The 20,441-nt window shown below is 38.7% G+C and overlaps 1 protein-coding gene across 1 annotated transcript; it reads left to right on the forward strand.

Annotated features, from left to right (window-relative positions):
* Nucleotides 1-1,305: 1,305 nt before the first annotated feature.
* On the forward strand, nucleotides 1,306-18,884 carry stx17 (syntaxin 17). The gene is made up of 8 exons (XM_046833959.1): nucleotides 1,306-1,415; nucleotides 1,940-2,143; nucleotides 3,748-3,813; nucleotides 10,993-11,212; nucleotides 11,298-11,407; nucleotides 11,508-11,558; nucleotides 15,452-15,538; nucleotides 17,548-18,884. The coding sequence occupies exons 2-8, from the start codon at nucleotides 2,021-2,023 to the stop codon at nucleotides 17,779-17,781; spliced, it is 891 nt and encodes a 296-aa protein (XP_046689915.1). The 5' UTR covers nucleotides 1,306-1,415; nucleotides 1,940-2,020; the 3' UTR covers nucleotides 17,782-18,884.
* The last annotated feature ends 1,557 nt before the right edge of the window (nucleotides 18,885-20,441 follow it).

Raw genomic sequence — 20,441 nt, forward strand, 5'->3', positions numbered from 1 at the left:
TTTTTGCCCTTGAACATAACCCTGAACCCTCTCTCTGACCTGACCCCAGCTTTACAACAAGCTGAGATATGCAAAAAAAGAAAAAAGAAAAATACATTTTACTGTGCTGCAATGGATTTGTCAGAAATAAAGGCTTTTTCTACTAAAAGAAAAATGTATACACTTATTTAGCATTAATTGCAATCATATTCAAAGAAATGTCACTGTACATTTTATAGATTGGTTGCTAATGTGAGCTGCTAGCAATGAATTGCTCATTCTTGGTATTATGTATAAGATCTTATAGTGTTTAAACGGTAGGAAAGAAAGCGAGTGCAAGGTGCTATGAATTGCAGCCTGACTCGCGAGGAAGCTTGCATGCAAAGAAGCTTGCAGAAAGCTTGCATATCAGAGTGCTCACAAACTGACATGACAGTTTTGCATGTTCACTTCACTTACCAATATATATGTGCTTTTATAGTCTTACACAGTCTTATTAAATCACGAATCGGAAGCTGGTATTGGAGCATTTTTATTTGCATGAATACAAGATCATCAATATCGAAAGCAGTACCAGTAACAATGAGATTCAAATTTTTACACACATTTTCGATATTTGATACAATATACTGCCAAAGGTTTGCGGACACCTTGTCATAGGTATGGGATTTACTTTTGAGCATTGCATTCCACAATCAGTCCCTATTTGTTCTTATAATTCCTCCACTCTTCTAAGAAGATGTTCCACTGGATTTGGGAGTGTAATTGTCGAGGTTTGTGCTCATTCAGAAACAATGATTTTAGTCAATTTGATTAGGTACTGATGTAGGAGAGGTGAGGAGGCCAAAGCTGTTCAATAGCGTTGATGTCAAAGCTCTATAGCAGATCTTCCACGTCAACTCATGCAAAGCATGTCTCCATGGAGTTTGCTTTGTGCACAGGAGCACTGTCATGCTGGAACAGGTTTAGGTCTCCTAGTTCAAGTGAAGGGAAAACTTTAGCCTATACAATTGTAAACCTTCAGCTTTGCAATAGCAGTTGAAGAAAGAACCACATATGGCTGGGAAAGTTGGGTCTCCCAATACATTTGCCCATAATGTGTATGTTCAGTATATTGCATGTACTTCTTTAACTTTTTTTTTATGAATCAAAGATATTACAAAAATACATGACGTGAACGAATTGTAATTCTGTCAGGTTATGAAATCAAGATATTAGTATATACTCTAATCTCAATATTCAGAATTCAAACCTTAATTTAATAAATATGTGTTCATGTAAAAACTAATAATCGTCACATTCTTTGGTTCCACTTTGTGGCTTGTTTCTATGACGGACGGATTTTAGTGATGCACCAGGAACAAGAAAAACCGTGTTTACAAACAGAAAGTTTTGAACGACGCTCAAAGGTTTCTGACCCGAAACATTATTTTTAGGTGAGAAAAAGTATTTTAGATTCATGTCGAAGGGCTTTCAAGGAACGAAAGCGTGTTTTTCGTTGTTTAATACAACCTCTTCGTTAGGAAGCTCTTTGCGACTAGTTAGCATGTGTGAACTAACGTGTGTAAATCCTAAACACCTCATCTGGTCCCTAAATATGCCTTCATGAGATATGAAATTTTAATATGATATAAAATATGCATGGGATATGAAAATAAATTAGACGCCCTATGTAGTGCACTGTGTCAAGTGGTTTAGGTGTTTATCCGGCCTGGTGATGCACTTGAAAGAGAAAATGAAAGCAAAAAAAAAAAAAGTACAAAAAGCACAGACAGAGGACAGAAACATAAGTTTGTAGTTTATGGGAAACATATTAAACCAGGAGAGCATTACAGACTTGTAATGGAATGCAATTTCCTATAATGTGTGTAATCATTTATTCCCATGTTCAAACCTGATCATCTCATTGTCCAGCTGTTGACACCTGCTTGTCTCCCTTCCTTCATTTTTTTCTTGTAAGGCATCAGATCCATCAAGAGTTGCTCCATACGTTTAAGATGAGCATATGCTTCAGCCCGTGACCTTTCGAAGCGATTGAAGTATGGCAGACGAGGAAGGCAAGCTGACTCTGCGGCGCCTGGAAGCGCCCATCCAGAAGTTCATCAAAGTGGTGATTCCCACTGATCTGGAGCGGCTTCATAAGCATCAGTATAACATAGAGAAGGTAAAGACACACACAAACACATGGCCACAAAAATAATGGAGGCATAGACATTGTTCTTAGCATCTGTTCTTGGTCAAGTTGAACAGATGCATTAATGTGGATGATGAAGAACAGTGTGGCATCTTCTGAAATGGAGTTGGTAGGACGAACTTAATTAAAGTTGGAAGATAGTTTAAAGGTTTTGCACATTTCTGCATTCACATCAGCAGCAGTTTGTGTTACAGGTCATATGACTCCAGCAACAAGCAACCTTTTGTAAAGCAAAATCCAAACTACGAGGTGATATCAAAAAGTTTCAAGACAATTTTACAAGAAAGTACTTTATTTATCTATGATTACACACTATAACCTTTGAAATAGTCCCCTTGCACAGCAATTCAGCGCTTCCAGTTTTCCTGTCACTTCTGGAATGTGTTCTGGAAGTCTTATTTTGAAGCGTATCAAGCACTTTCTGCTATTCGCGCTGGATCTCCGCAATGGTGATTCGAAAGGGCGACCTTTGAGCTGGATCTTCATCGTTGGGAAGAGGTCGACGTCCACTGAATCCAAATCTGGCAAGTAGGCTGGATGCGAAAGTGAGATCATGTGGATTGTTTTCCGAAGATCATAATGCACAAGTTGCTGAATGGTTTTGTGGTTTGAGCTCGTTGAAGGTCATCCTGATCTCTCATCGTCTTCCAGTCACGTTCTTTCACACCTCAAACGACTCGTTGCAGCATCACAATATTTCAAACATATGTCATGTCAAACGTCTCTGTGGCAGATTTGCTGAGTTTCGAAAAGAATTTCACGTTTGCTCTTCGTTCTGACTTGCTGTCTATGATGAACTCGCAGCCTGGGATTGCACGTGGTCGGGAAGAGAACCAGCTAGCATCATTAGTCTCGAAACTATTTGATACCACCTCGTAAATGATTCTTAGCATAATTTCCATATTCCAGGTGTATCTGACATTCCCAAATTCCCAATTATTTGTCTCTATTAAGTAATACAAAAAATTTTTCAATGCCGTATAATGACTTATTGCTGAATTCTGTATAGAAATAGGTTTTTACTTTCAGTATGCACATTACAGTACAGTGAAAGTCTTTCTTTAAATATCCCAGCAATGTTAGGAAGCTGGGGTCAGAGCACAGAGTCAGCCATGATATGGTACCCTTTGAGCGCAGAGGGTTAAGGGTCTTGCTCAAGGGCTCAAGGGCCCAAGAGTTGCAGCTTGGCAAAACTGTGACTTAAACCCCCGACCTTCCTATGAGTAACCCAGAGAATTACCCAATGGGCTCCCACTTCCCTCTGAATAATGACAAGATGACAAGTACCCAGTTGGTATGGTGGTGGTTTAAACTAAGAAAAAAAAGGTCAAATTGATAATTATGATGATTTGAATGCTAGTCTTCAGGGTGGACACAACAGTTATTACACACACGAGACAAACATTAAGTAGAAAAGCATATGTTTAAACTCTCTCAGCTGCTCCACTCTTGGATTATGTTCTGCATCATTTGGACAAAAATGTCTGCAAGTTGAACAGATGTAAATGTAAAATCTTGTATGTAATGCTGTAACATGCAACATATTGATTCCTGATCCAGTTTTTATTGTGCAGTTCCACAGAAATAGCCAATGGGACAAACTGCACCAGGAGCACATCAATGCAAGTCGCACTGTGCAGGTATGGAAATGCACACCACATACACTGTACACACTGTCCAGTACCAAACACGAGCATACATGCATGTGTCTGATTTTTTTGCATCTATGCCAGGATCGTAAAAGCAAGTATTTGATATATTACCCCTATTATGCATTGTTCCCAGGAGCTTTGTTGAGATATCGACCTCGGGTCCCATCAGCTAGTTCCAAAAGACAGAGAATCCTTGTGGCTTTCAGTGTTCATAGAATACTTACACACATTGCTAGCATTCTTTTTCACCTCTCCTTTTGCCAGAGGCACTAAGCATAGTATAGTAGTCATTAAAAAATCAACAGTCTACTACAATCTCTCAGGACCACAGGTTGCAATTAATAGCCTGTCAATGCACACCTGAACAATGATGCACTGAGAACGGGTTCCCTTTTGGTTCCTCTCAAGGTTTGCCACAGTCACCACCAGAGATGGGAAGTAATGAAGAACAAATACTTTGTTACTGTACTGAAATCGATTTTTCTGGTATCAGTACTTTACTTCATTATTTATTTCCGGACTTTTTACTTTCACTCAATTACATTTTTTACACAAATATCTGTACTTTCTACTTCTTACATTTTTAAATCAGGATCAATACTTTTTAATCTATTTGGTTACATGATCAACCTATTTCCTGTCATTGACCTATTTCCTGTCCGGTGTTTTCCAACCTACCACTGGTGCATCAGTTTATTTTTACTGTAAGTAATCTCAGGTCATGTAACAATTATGTTCTTTCAGTGAAGAACCGTGAAATGTGAATAGACATGATCATGCAATAACGCTTCATTACACTTTGCTGGAATCATACGCCACTAATATGGCACTGCCAGTCCGCCAGTACCTCGAGAACAAGGAGAACATTGTTCCACAGTTAACACTCATAAATCTATGACTCCTGGGCCTTGTAAATGCGTCCTCTTGCTGGTATCATTAACAAATATATCATTTGTTTACAATTGGAGCTATAACAGTCTTTAACACATGATGCCTACAGTTCTGTTGAGTCCTTGTTTGACTGAACAGTTGACCGCGAATGTCTCATAACTTCCGGCTAATAATCTCCGATAAGGTTTAAGTAACGACTAGTGGAAAAAAGACGCTCTTCTGTCTAGACTCTTTGTCTATAAAGGCCAGAAACAGGGTCTAGTCATTTTTGACAGCGATGCATTGATTTTAAGATAGAAATCAGTCTGTCTGCAAAACAGCACACCTTCACCCCTGTTATATTTAATTCTGATGTCTGCAACTCTCTCCTGTCTGACCTTTACTCTAAAAACAAGTGTATTGGGACACATGACATTTTCAGCCATTTGTGGTTCTTCCACAAAGTTGGATGCACACGGATGTCTTTGGATACGGAAGAATTACATTTTCCCTTTATTTGAACTAGGAGACCCAATCCTGTTCCAGCATGACAAGACCCCTGGTCACAAAGCCACTTCCAATTAAGTTACTCTTTACATGGGTTGGAGTGGAAGATCTTGACTGACCTGCATAGAGCTTTGACCTCAACCCTATTAAATGGAATTAATTGGAACACTGACTGCACCCCAGGCCCCCTCTCCCTGCATAAGTACCTGACTTTAGTAACACCGTTGTGTCTGAATTAGCACAAATCTCTACAATCATACTCCAGAATCTAGTGGAACATCTTCCCAGAGCAGTGGAGGCTATTATATCTGCACCCCAAAGAAGTGCATACCAATCTTATGGTCAGATGATTGCAAACTTTTGTCCATATAGTGTATATTATTGCCCTATTGTTCTGTTCCAAGCTGACACGCGTAATTCTACTTATTTGATATATTGATATAATTAATATAATCACTACGTCATAGTTCCCTGCCATATGTAATCACATTTATTATAGATTATAATGTACTATCAGACCTGGCAATCATTTTGCATAGGAGTGCTACAAAACATGGGAAGTTTCAATGCTGTAGAGTAAAGGGCTAAATGTTCGCTTCATTGCATTTTGGAGTTTGGAGTTTGGAGTCGAGGTTTAGACTGCGAGCTGCAAAGGGTTACAGCATCTAACCACTATTAGTGCACTTCTGACTCATCATTTTAAAGGGAAATGACCCGAAAACATGGAAATTACCCCAAAGGGGCAGCAAAATTAGCATAGGCCAGCCCTGGGAACTGCGACTACTCAAACATGGTTTGGAATTGAAGCACTAATACGAGTTATAGCATCAATATTCTAGTTACCAATTTTCAATAAAAGCTCAAGATGAGCCAATCGTCATGTGAATTTTGAATGGTTTGCATTCCTTTTTCTCATTTCAACACCGTGTGACCTCCTTCATGTTTTGTTGGATAAATGGTAGCAGTGTAACGGTACACGTATCCGTACCGAACCTTTTCAGTACAGGGCTTTCGGTTTGGTGCTCATGTGTACTAAATGCAAACTTTTCTACGTACGGAACATAGTTACAATTTGAGTTCCCTCTAGTTTGTTTAGTTTTCACCCACACTGTTGTGTAGTTTTCTATTATTATTATTATTATTATTATTATTATTAAACTTGAAATTATACACAACAATGCCAGGGGTATAAAAAAGAAACTAGAGTTAGCGCAGTGTCATTGTGGCTACTTACTCTGTACCAAAAATATGATTTTTTAAAATAAAACAAAAGTGATTGTAAAAGTAAAATCAAATGTTAATGTAACACACACACACACACACGCATATATTTATATATCTGTATAACTCAAATGGGGTCTAACAAAATTGTTTCCATTTATTAAATTTTATTAAATCAATTTAATTTGTGCTAATTTAATTGAATACTCAATTTAATCAATATGACAAAATGTATGTTGCATTTATTAGGTTTGATTTTTAGATATTTTATTTGTATGAAATATTATTTTATATATTATTTAACCAAGTAGGCATTTTATTTAAAATTGGTTGATGTTCATAAATGTTGATAATAATAACCTGTGTTAATAAACAAACGACAAGCGATTTTATGTGTCGCATTTCTTCAACCTCCGTATCAAAATTGAACCGAACCGTGACTTAAAAACCCAAACCGTGAATTTTGTGTACGGTTACATCCCTAGTAAATGGAAAATGTTTTATGTTCATTTACTGAAATCAGACAACCAAAATTGGACAACAATTGGACAAGTAAATTTTTTTCCCCATTATATCAGTTTGTTATATTACTATGTTGTATGGTTTAGAGACATTGAGTAAAAGACAGGAGGTGGAGCTGGAGGTAGCAGAGCTGAAGATGTTAAGGTTTTCGTTGGGACGAGGATGGACAAGATTAGAAATGAGTTTTCGTTGTGACGAGGATGGACACGATTACAAATGAGTTTATTAGAGGGACAGTGCATGTAGGACATTTTGGAGACAAGGTGAGGGAGGTGAGATTGAGATGGTTTGGACATGTGCAGAGGAGGGACATGGGGTATATCATTAGGACAATGCTGAGGATGGAGCCACCAGGAAGGAGGTAAAGAGGAAGACCAAGGCGGAGGTTTATGGATGTGGTGAGGGAAGACATGCAGGTGGTTGGTGTGAAAGAAACCGATGTAGAGGACAGAGTGGTATGAAGACGGATGATCCGCTGTGGTGACCCCTAATGGAAGCAGCCGAAAGAAGAAGCAGAAGATATCAGTTTGTTATCTTTATCACAGAAGTCACTGAAAAAATGTCAAAGTGGGGCAGCGTAATAAACACTGAACACTCCATACCTCCAAGTGTGTGAATCCCAACAGTCAGAAGTTATTTTATAATAAAGATCAACTAAAAATGTACATTTTGGTGTTGCAAATTGATGCACTATGAGAGAATGAAAGAGTGCGGGTTGTGTTGTTTTAGGAAAATAGTCATCCATACATTACATCTGGCCTCATTACAGCATCCAGTCGTTAGTTATTTAATTACTATTACAACCTATTTTAAAAGCTCTGTAAAACACACCATAAACATTCTAAGTGCTGAAGTATATAAATAAACCTGATCATTACTCATTTATGTTGTGCAATGTGCAGGCTTACTGCCATAAAAAGACTGTTATCCGTTCTCGGCTTGTGTCTGTAGACAGGTAATGTGTGTAAGTCTCTGGTGTGTTCCTTTGGTGTGCGAGATGTTACCCCGATCCCTTTTCTCTTCGAAATGGACTAGACAGGCATGTAACTCGTTGTTAGAGTTTCTTAGAGTGTGTTCTAGGTGCTCAGGGAATGGGTGTGTAAGGTGCATAAGTGGGTGTGGGTATGTGTTTGGTATTGTTGTGACTTTGCTACCTGGACTGGTACCTCTAGGGACCCCAGAGAGCTTTCCTTTGTCTACCGCTGTAGGTGTACGTGTCGTAGATGACTGACGACACACATAGATGTCGTGAAGATACTGTTTAAGTGCTTCTCTGGAGAAAGAGACAGACCGAAAGGTGGAGGCAATTTTTATCACATGCCCACATAAGAGAAAAAAAATGAAAAGCAAACTGTGTGTGTGTGTGTGTGTGTAAGTATTAAGCACTTACCTTTTGACCCCTACCTGATATTCTTCCTCAATATCATTTCCTTAATGTGTATGTATAGTTCAGTATATCTTTGTAATTGAACAGCGCTGTACATGTGTGTGTTTGTGCACATATGGCTTTAATGAGAGCACTAGAGTGGAACTGTTTGATTAGACTGCGGTTGACCCTTGACTTCTTGGCCTGAGGCTGTTGGATTGATCTGTGATCCCTGTGATGTCGTTAAGGGAGTGTGTTTGTGCGTGTGTGTGCATGCGTCTGTGTTAAATCATACATTAGCATTTTGCTATCTATATGAATATATGTGTACACGTGTTTATCAAGGACTACAACGTTTAGGGCATTTCTTTTTACTGAGGAACTCCTCTACAGTCAAAGTTTAAAGGAAGTTGATCGTGAAATTCAATTGATTAGCATTTCTAAGATCTTCCTAAAAATCTCAGTATGTTCAAACCTGTATATCATTTTAAGAAGCCAAGGGCAAGACAAGGTCAAGTCAATAAGACCGAAGATCCAGAGATGGGACTGATTTTTTTAGTCTTGGAAGCTCAACGTAAACATAGAGGTGTCTCCGTTTCCATCTAATCACACATGTATATCATGACACCTTCAGGAAAACATAAAAAAATAACACGAGAAATTGAGAAAATGCAACACTGATATAACTAGACATAAAATGTGTAACACACCGAACAGCACACCAAAAAAAACCACAAAGCAGCATTCTGTCTAAAGTACACACACCCAGGGAAAAGAGAAGTTGACGAACTTTCCAATTTAACCATGTTTCAAATTACAAATGAACACGTACACAGATGGTTCACTGTTATTCTGAGTTCTCCACACTCTAAAAATGTGCTAAATGCAACCCAGTTTGAGTCATTTCTGCTGTGCTGTGCTGGCCACTGGGGTAATCTGACCCGAAATGTGCCCAAAACTGGTTCATTGGCCCAGAAACAAGCAGCTTTTGTCAAAGATTACAGTTTATTTGCTACAAAGTATGTGTTAAATAATCCAGTGCTGTATCTCATCTCATCTCGTCTCATCTCATCTCATCACTTCTTCTTCTCTATTTATCTAATTCCTTCTTTTCATCTTCTCCGTCAACCTCTTCTCTTCTCTTCTCTTCTCTTCTTCTCTTCTCTTCTCTTCTCTTCTCTTCTCTTTTCATCTGTTCTTCTTTCTTTTTATTTTCCTTCTTATCTCTCCTGTTTCTCTTTTTCTTTTTCCTTCTCTTCTTCTTTGTCTCTTCTCTGTTCTTCTCTTCTGTTTTTCGTTCTCTTCTGCTTTTCATTCCTCTTCTCCTTCACATCTTCATTCTCTTCTTCTCTTCTCTTCTCTTCTGTTTTTCTTTCTCTTTCTCATTTTCCTTCTTTTCTCTCCTGTTTCTCTTTTTCTTTTTCTTCTCTTTTTCTTTGTCTCTTCTTTGATCTTCTCTTCTGTTTCTCGCTCTCTTCTGCTTTTCATTCATCTTCTTCTTCACATCTTTATCTTCTCTTCTCTTCTTCTCTTCTCTTCTGTTTTTCTTTCTCTTTCTCATTTTCCTTCTTTTCTCTCCTGTTTCTCTTTTTCTTTTTCTTCTCTTTTTCTTTGTCTCTTCTTTGATCTTCTCTTCTGTTTCTCGTTCTCTTCTGCTTTTCATTCATCTTCTTCTTCACATCTTTATCTTCTCTTCTCTTCTTCTCTTCTCTTCTGTTTTTCTTTCTCTTTCTCATTTTCCTTCTTTTCTCTCCTGTTTCTCTTTTTCTTTTTCTTCTCTTTTTCTTTGTCTCTTCTTTGATCTTCTCTTCTGTTTCTCGTTCTCTTCTGCTTTTCATTCATCTTCTTCTTCACATCTTTATCTTCTTCTCTTCTTCTCTTCTCTTCTCTTTTCATCTGTTCTTCTTTCTCTTTTTATTTTCCTTCTTATCTCTCCTGTTTCTCTTTTTCTTTTTCCTTCTCTTCTTCTTTGTCTCTTCTCTGTTCTTCTCTTCTGTTTTTCGTTCTCTTCTGCTTTTCATTCCTCTTCTCCTTCACATCTTCATTCTCTTCTCTTCTCTTCTCTTCTCTTCTGTTTTTCTTTCTCTTCTCATTTTCCTTCTTTTCTCTCCTGTTTCTCTTTTTCTTTTTCTTCTCTTTTTCTTTGTCTCTTCTTTGATCTTCTCTTCTGTTTCTCGTTCTCTTCTGCTTTTCATTCATCTTCTTCTTCACATCTTTATCTTCTCTTCTCTTCTTCTCTCTTCTCTTCTGTTTTTCTTTCTCTTTCTCATTTTCCTCTTTTCTCTCTTGTTTCTCTTGTTTCTTTTTCCTTCTCTTCTTCTTTGTCTCTTCTCTGCTCTTCTCTTCTGTTTCTCGTTCTCTTCTGCTTTTCATTTATCTCCTTCACATCTTCATTCTCTTCTCTTCTCTACTCTTCTCTACTCTTCATTTCTCTGCTATTCTCTTCTGTTTCTCGATCTCTTCTGCTTTTTATTACTCTTCTCCTTCTCTTCTTTCTTCTCTTTTCCTTCTCCTCTTCTCCTTCTCTTCTCTTTTGTTTCTCTTTCTCCTTTTCTTCTTCTCTTCTCTTCTCTGCTCTATTTTTCTGTTTCTTTTATTCTTTCTCTTCTCAACTTTTCTCTTCTCTTCTCATCTCATCTCTTCTCTTATTTTCTCTTCTCCTTCTCCTTCATCCTATGCAGCAATTGCGCTCGAACCTGCGCGAGATGGAAAAGTTGTGCCAACGTGTCCGCAGCTCTGACGCACTGGCGCTTGAGAAACTCGTCCAGCCAATCCAAGAGCGCGCCTTGGTCGCAACTCAAGAGTTCCTGCACCTTCATTCAGACTCTGTCAATCATCCAGGGCCACGCCCACAACCCACTTACCATCCAGACTCTCACACAGTCTCCGAATCAGTGTATAGTATGTGTTTAATATGTTTAATAGGTTTAAAGATGTTTTAAGTGTTTTTTTTTATTATTAATATGGAATATGTGATATTTTTCAGGTGAAGAAGATGTGGGAGGGGCCGAATCCCCTGTCAATCAATTTCAAGTATATTTACCTGCTATTCCAACAGAGCAGAATGCCGCAGAATCCTGGGACTCGTTAGAAGAGGTATAGTATACACATGTACGGACTGCGGAAATGCAATAACCTCTATGTCTTTGTGTGATACTGTGTGTGTGTGTGTGTGTCTGTGTGTGTGTGTCTCCAGGATCTATTGGAGCTCAATGGGTTAGTGAATGAGTTCTGCTCCCTCGTGCATGTAAGTATCAGCTCCTCTAAACTGCGTGCCAGTATTTTTAAAAAGTGTGTTTTATTGAGTGTGTGTATGTGTGTGTTTCTGTGTGTGTATGTGTGTGTGAAGGGTTTGATAAAGTGTAGTGACAGAAACGTTAAGGGTTAGCAGGAGCTGTCAGACAGACAACCTCTTGTCTTTTGAGAGCCAACAAGAAGGTATTGATCCCATCAGAGCGGGCACTTGTGTGTGTGTGTGTGTGTGTGTGTGTGTGTGTGTGTGTGTGTGATTGAGCAGAGACACAAACGTCAGTGACAGTCCGTCAGCCATGCGCTAACCAGCAAGGATTAATGAGAATCTGGATGATCTACTTGCCATTATCACACGTGTGTGTGTGAGTGTGTGTGTGTGTATATATATATATATATATATATATATATATATATATATATATATATATATATATATATATATATATATATATATACATACACACACAAACACTCTTAGGTTGAACTATATATTGTCCCTTTATCTTCCTTGTATTAAAGTCATACACATGCTTTTCTACGCCACACGAAACTAATTTCGTTGAAATTTCGAGATTCGTGCACATTTATTAACACCAATCGACTATAAATCACCAAGCCCATTCATAAAACAGCTGATTTGCCTTTAGTGACGCCCACAAAAACTCGCAGACTTCTGAAAACCAGTAAACGATCTTTTAGAGGGTGCCATTTCTTTTGTTCTAAATGAACGGCTAGTCTTATTTCCCTGGATTTATGAATTCCGGGTATTTTATTAGTATGAAATCACCATCAAAAGTCTATGTGTGTAACTGAAATTAATAATTCGACTTAATCTGGTGTAATCCATATCAGTCAAGGTTTGAATTTTAGGAGCTCTTGAAAGATGCATATATGAATATATAAGATATAAGTTTTTTTTTTTTTTTTTTTTTTGAGGGGGGGGTAGGGGATGGGGGCATGACGGCAAGAAGAACACATTTCATGTACAAATGCTCCTGAGAGAGCGATTTCTGAATAAATATGTTGTCTGAGTTTCACCAAATGAGGCCCATAGTTTATAAAAGCTGTAAAAACACATACATAACGTGTGCACACACACAATAGCTCAGACTCATACAGCCGAAAGTGCGCCCTGGAGGTCTCAGTGCTTGTGTGTGTGTACACATCAGTGCTCTCTCGAGTGTTTCCCCAGGTTGAGAGCAGACGGCACTGATTAGTGCACGGTCCTAAGAGACAGCGGGAGGAGGAATGGAAGATTTCATAGAGATCGGTGTAATTAGTTTAATAAGGTTGCGTGTGTGTCCGCACTAGGCATTTCAAATGCTCATTCTATTCATAATCATACTAATAGTTCCTATTTTAACTGCAGTTATAATACAGAGGGCGAACATCATAATGATCATCCGCTGAGATACGGAAACCCAGATCAGGTCATAGTGTGCATTATTTCTTATTATTACAACGTATGCTCATTTTCAAAAATTATTGATGGAACATAATGCAAAATAGACAGAAATGTTACAAGTGTGTGGTGGGTTTGATGATCCGTTTTAGGGATGTGCATAGCCAACAATACGACCCACTACATATGAAGCAGCTACCGATGCGATACGATTCACCCCTATTATGATGCAGTGCGATCCAATTTCGATTTGATTCAACACAATGCGATTCAATGCGACGGGAAAAAAATATGATGGAATGCAATTGAATATAGTACAGATTTTTTTTTTTCCACTTTTCATAATCTTAAATTTACTCAAGTGCCTTTTAACTTCTAACCCTTTAGATTAAATAAAACCAGACGTTCTTTCCTTGTACTGTCTCCAGGAAGATGCAGCTCTACCTCTGCCATGTTAATCTATATTCTATGTGATGTGACGTTTTTTCAACAACTTTTTTAAATCGATGCATCACATTGTAAACATAAATGCTGATGCACCGAATCGGTGAATCTTACAATCCCTGATATATATATATATATATATATATATATATATATATATATATATATATATATATATATATATATATATATAATATATCATGTAAAGCATATGGCACAAATTTGTGGCTAATAACAATTTGCTTTTTCCTGACAAAACAGGTGGGTGACTATTTGACTTCCAGGTGTGTGTAGGTTTATTCATTAGTAAAATCAGGTACCGGTGTAGGGTGAGGAGGCCTGGGGAACAATCACTGTTCAGTTCATTTCAAAGATGTTCAGTAGAGTTGAGGTCAGAGCTCTAGAGCAGGCCACTCAAGCTTTTTCACTCCAATCCATGTTGTGCATATGTTCACGGTGCTGGTTTTGTGCACAGGGACATTGTCATACTGGAACAGGTTCGGGTCTCCTAGTTGAAGTGAAGGGGAAAATGTAATCCTTTCACACCCGAAGACATCCTATCCAATTCCGTAGTTACAATTTGGATAAAGAACCACATATGGCAGGAAACGTCAGGTGTCCCAATACGTTTGTCCGCATAGGGTATCAATTATTTCTTAAATACACACACACACAAAGCACAAATAAAGGAATAAAATAAGGCCTTGCAGGATGGCGAATTAATGCAGATTTAACACCTCACACACTGTGTGTGGTTTCTGTGTGCAGCGATTACTCCGAGCTCACGCTGATTGAGACAGAGAGACAGCTGCCACTCTTTGAATATTTCATAAGGTTTCTGACCGACTCCCAGCCCCCTGGCCCCACCGATCCCCAACTCGTGCCTCAGCACACACACACACACTGCTGGTGGTGTGTATGTGGGGCATGGGTGTGAGAGCAGGGCCAAAGCTGTGTGTGTGTGTGTGGTGGGGGGATCGAGGACTGATATCACTGTGGCTTTGTTAAGTGTGTTATGGGTCAGACTTGGGTTTAGTGCAGACTGAGGTTAAACAGACGTGCGAGTGGAAAAAAAACAACCCATTGGTTAATTAGAATTTGTATAAAATACTCATTTATATGAGTCTCAAGTAGATTTGGGTGATGGGATGATATGGGTCTGTTTTTTTGGTTAAATTACGTCGTAATAACGTTCTGTTTATACTGATTGTTACTCGTATCGGTGCTACAATGATTATGAACAAATATATTTTTGGTGTCCCAGTGAGCATGCAATTTACAAACCATTAAATCAATATGTAGTATAGAATAAATTGCTCAATAATTAGTCTCAATAGCAAAGTGTTTTATTCCTCTTGAACTACAGCACCTTGTCAAAGATTTTATTAATTGTAAAATAATGTCCATTTGTAGCTCCATTTAAATATCTGAAAACAATTGTTCTTGTTTTGCGCCTTATCTTTGCTTTTCTCTCATTGAATAAAAGAAAGCATGTGATCGCTCCCTGAGGGCAAACTTCAACTGTTATGAAGCACTGATTCATTCTATTAATTTTGAATCAACTTCTTGTTAGAAAAGTTTAAGCATATCAGACTTCTTTATTTAGTAATTGTATTTATTTATTTATTTTAAATGATCTGTTTCTAATATGTAGATAATAAAGCTGATGTAAAATTAGAATCAATGCATTCATTCATACAGTGGTGTGAAAAAGTGTTGTGTGATAAACCACAGTTTTAACAGGGGGCAAACACTTTTTCACACAGGGCCATGTAGTTTTGGATTTAGTTTTTCCTCAATAATAAAAAAAAACCCATATATATATATATATATATATATATATATATATATATATATATATATATATATATATATATATATATATATATATATATACACACATACACATAGGGTCTATAGGGTTAAGTTTTGTGTGTGTTGGATTGACAGTGTGTGTGAGTGTGTGTGTGAAACATGCATGAAATTTGCCTGTGCGTTCATGCGTGCATTTCCAAAGTTTCTCCTCTGCCGTCTCGTCTTAGGCTCAGCAGGAGAAGATCGACAGCATCGAGGCCAACGTTAGTGCGGCGGCGGTGAACGTGGAGGAGGGGACCCGCAGCTTGGGGAAGGTGAGGAGAGAGAGGCAGCTCCTGCTGGGGGGATCGATCTCACTTCCAGCCCCCTGCTTCAGCCTAGGCCTAGCAACTCCATCGGGCCATCGATCCGCTCCGGCATGCAAGGAAGTGGCAATTAAGAGCATAAGGAGGGCGGAAGAGGGCGGGAGGAGCGGAGATCTGGGGAGAAAGGCAGGGAGGGTACGCAGGGTTCGGTGAAAGGCATGCAGCCGAGGGAATCGATGTGTGTTGTGTTGGCCTCTCGCAGAGAGTCGATGAGTGTGTGACTGTGCGAGTGAACAGAGGTCTAAAGGGTGGAAAAAAAGGGTCTAAAGACTGCTTTTGCGCTCCAGCTGGGGGTTCAATATACACACACACACACATACACAGACAGAAACACATTGCAGCAACAACAGTGAGCAGAGGAAGGGTTAGGACTGAGGTATAGAGTGTGTGTGTTTTATCGATCCAGTTAGAACTGAAATATGTCTGGGTGTACTGAGTTGATGTGGTTCCATTAAGTACTGTGTTTCAGTTGTGTGTTGAAAGTGGCTCTACTTCTGGCTCAGCTGAAAGGAACAGGAGGTGGTACACACACACACACACACACACACACACACACTATTTAGCTCACTTATTAAAGTGCTGCCTCAGGACTTTCAGAGCTCTTTTTGCACTCATGCACCGTGTCACAGTTGTTCTGCCCTCTGACATTATCTTTACAATAGAACCCTTACTATGTTGGGCTTGCGAAGTATTTCCAGGTACTGTTTACGTAACAGCATTTTATTTAATACTTCATTTTTTTAATACTTCATTTTATAGAATGATATTAGCCAAGTCAAAGTCAGCAAGCCTTTTACACATTGAGCAGCTGAAAGCAACATGCCTGTGCTTTGTGTAGACACTAAAGGGTTCAACAATGGAGAGTCAAATTTGAAAAAGCAGAAGCTTGTTAGGTCTCCGGCTGTTATTTTGGGTGTCACGCACTACGCAATGTTCATATCTGATATATCTGATTGCATAAACGGCTTTGCTGTTCGTCGAACATTCCTTGAAGCGGCACGTTCGTAGTGACAGTGGAAAAGGAGTGTCAGAGTTACATCATGGTTCAGCATGTCATTCATATGTAGTTCTGCTTTTTTTTCCTGCCTCTCTCTTCCTCCCTCTCTCTCTCTCTTTCGCTCTCTCTCGCTCTCTCTCTCTCTCTCTCTTGACTGGTGGCGTTGGTAATTAAGCGCTTCTGAAGTTGGGGAGATGAAAAAGATGAGAGGAGAAAAAAGGTGCCTTTTGATGGGTGCCTCTTCCTTAAAGTTAAACATGGATGAAATTAGCTGTGCGTGTTTGTGTGTGTTCTGTTCTTAATTACAGCTATGTGGCTCCTCAGTTTCTTCACCCAATATCTCTCAATGTAGCAGCTCAGGTTTGATCTGCAGTCATTCATTTCAACCTTATTTTATTAAGTAAGCCTTCAGACATAGATTTTTTTTTTTACTCTCAATGGTGCCTACTTCTTAAAACTGACACACACACCTGATTGCCTTCAGTTACTCTGTAATGAAATGATTAATGGGTTAAGGTACAGTGGGGGGCCTGTAATCTGGCTGGTCTCAATAGCTGTCCAGTCCGATAAAAAAAATGTATATATATTTCTCTGAATATATTTAACAAAACAAGATTTCGCAGTTTACTCTCAGTTTGTCAGCGTGCAAGTTTCACACGTTCTGTCCGTGTCTCTGTGGGTTTCCTCCCGCAAGCACGTCAGCGGTTTAAAGATTCTCAAATTGCCCCTAAGTATAAAATAGTGTATGAGTGTGTGTGTATATCGGTAAAAGAACTAAAATCCCATCAAGGGACTATTCCGGTTTCACCGTTCTCAGTGTTTCATGATAAAGGCGAAATGCCAAGTAATGCATTCCTTATTTGAGTACCAAAGATTTTGAAAACACACTGAAACAAGTTCTCTGATTATTCTGTACACTATTATATGCATGAAAGTAACTACACTGCCTTTGTGTGTGTAGGCAGCGCGATCAAGCCTGGCAGCATTGCCCATAGCAGGTGCAGTGGTTGGCACCGTTTTGGCCGGTCCACTCGGATTGCTGGCGGGATTTAAAGTGGCCGGCTTGGCAGCCGCAGTGGGAGGAGGCGTGCTCGGCTTCGCTGGAGGAAGCTTCATCCGACGCAGGAAGAAAGAGAGGGTGGAGCTGCAGCTTAAACGCCTCGACACTAACCATGAACACGAGCATGTGCAGTAAGGCATCCGGTGGGGAACATGGAATTCTGTACGTTGTAACCTGCACAACACTGGTGTTTATACTACACTTAGAGTCGTACTGCTGCTCTCTCAACTCGAATGCCTTAAAGAGACTTTTTTTTTTGCACCAGTGGTGTATGACCTGTTATATTGACGTGACAGTCCATGTGCTATATGAGGACAAATTAAGCCTGATAAAAAAAAAAAATGTCAGGGGTCTTTTATTGATCGAGCTGTACCAGTACTGACCTCGGAGTTCACCGGGGTGTCATTGGTGTTGGGGTTCTGAACGATACACTTAAACGCAACACAATTTGTACACTGTGAAGCGTGTGGCGATGAAGCAATAGTCATACACTTAGTTTACACAAATATGAGAATAATAAAAATAAAATGATATAAATGCAATTAAGCCTGTCACAATTATAACATGACAGATTTTAAGTCTTATGATTCAATATCGGATTCTAAAATGGTGTTTATATATATATTTGCACTGTATGAACAATAGTATTGGGACACCTGATTTTTTCCAGCCATATGTGGTTCTTTTTCAAACTGTTCGCCATTGTATCAGACGTCTTTGAACGTTGTAGCAGTACATTTTTCCTCTATTTGAACTAGGAGACCCAAATCTGTTCCAACATGACAATGTCCCTGTGCACAAAGCCAGCTCTATTAAGATACGGTTTACATGGGTTAGAGCTCTCGGTCCTGTTGGGATGAATTGGAATGCTGACCGCACCCTAGGATTCCTTCCCCTACACCAGTTTACAATGATTACACACAGTCTTGTGTCTATGAGAGCACAAATCTTCCCAGATGGGTGGAGGTTACTATAACAGCAAATGGGGATTAAATGTATTGTTCCAACAACACATACGAATCTGATGTTCAGGTGTCCACAAACTTTTGCCGTATAGTGTGCGTATGTGTAAAATCACACATTTTAACTCGAAGGTTTCCATTGTAAACTATTGAGCAATGTCTTTTTTTTTATCGCACTTATTCATTTAGCAACTTTTACTTGTTTCTTGTTGAAAAATTTAGCTTTTTTTCTCAGAAATTCATTAATAAAGTGAGTTATGAGTGTTCATTACTACACTACAGCTATGAATACACAGCATTCAGTCAGCAGAAAAGACACTTATGTTATTAATCATCAGGTATAGTGACAGGCACAATATTAATGGAGTTAAATTCGAGTCACGTTATAGATCCCGTCTTGAGGCAGGGTTCATAGACATGCTTGAGCATTGGGTTTTTGAGGCTTCAGACATGCTTACAAAGGTGCAGCATCCAGACATTTACAATATGGGCCGAATAACTCATAGAACATTCTTTACTTCTTTGTCGTTAAATTGTTTAAATGTTCAACTAGGTAAATAGCTAGCATTGGTTCAAAAGGTTTAGAATGAAGAAGAAAAAGAAACACAAACCTGGTCCATCCACCTTGTTTACCTTTAAAGCTCAATGTTCTGTAATGTGAAATCTCACATTTGGATTTTTTTTAATTATTTAAAAAGTTTTAGGAATGAGGAACGAGGAGTTTTTGCCGTCCAAGTAGATTTCTACATCAATTTGACATTCTTGGTATTAATCTTTGGAGATCGTCATACCGGCCTGCATTATACTTCAATTTAAACCAAACTTAAGATACTCTTATACTTTATACTTACTTTATAAAAGCTTTGAGGCAGTGCCCATTGTTAAAAGCGCTATACAAATAAGAATTGAATTCCCCATTACACATTAGGGGTAGTAACCGAATACAGGAGGTTGATGGAAATATGTATTTAATATGTATGTAATGAGGCTGAAGTGTCAGAGTTTGTTGTTTCCATTACAGGAAAGAATTCAGTAAAATTTCTTTTTACTTCCACATAGAGAAAAAAAAGAGAAGTTGCTATAATGTGAGTCATAATTAGCTTATCATAAATAGGTAAAAGAAGTAAGTATAAATGGATAAAAGTACAACTCGGCATTTTTAAGTTGCTGTTGTATGAGAAGAATAAAACAATTAATGACACTGTTATTGGAATGTTATTCTCTACCCAGTGGTAACTTCACAACATAATTTGCTTTTGTGTGTATTATTCTAAATTTAATACACTATATGGATAAATGTAGTAGGACACCTGACCTTTTCTGTCCATACATGGTTCTTCAAACTGTTACCACACAATTGGAGGCACACAATTGTATAGGATGTCTTCGAATGCAGTAGCATTAAATTTCCCGTTTACCTAAACCACGAGACCCAAACTCGTTCCAGCATGGCAATGCTCCAATGAAGATATGGAGCATGTATTGTGTACATGGGTTGGAGTGAAAGATCTCCTGCTCTCACCTCAACCCTATTAAACACCTTTGGGAAGAATTGAAACACTGACTCCAGGTGAATATGGTATGAATTTTTTGAGCGACACATTACAGATCTAGTCCCAATTTGCTTCTTCTTCTTCTGGGAAGATGTTCCACTAGATTTGGGAGTGTTCCTGTGAAGATTTGTGCTCATTCAGACACAAGGGTGTTAGTAAAAAAAAAAAAACAGGTAGTGATCTAGGTGAGGTGAGGAGGCCTGGGGTGCAGTCAGCATTCACATTCATCCCAAAGGTGTTCAGTAGGGTTGAGATCAGAGCTCTATAGCAGGAGATCCTC

Source organism: Silurus meridionalis, chromosome 21 (assembly GCF_014805685.1).
Source record: "Silurus meridionalis isolate SWU-2019-XX chromosome 21, ASM1480568v1, whole genome shotgun sequence".
Taxonomy (NCBI): domain Eukaryota; kingdom Metazoa; phylum Chordata; class Actinopteri; order Siluriformes; family Siluridae; genus Silurus; species Silurus meridionalis.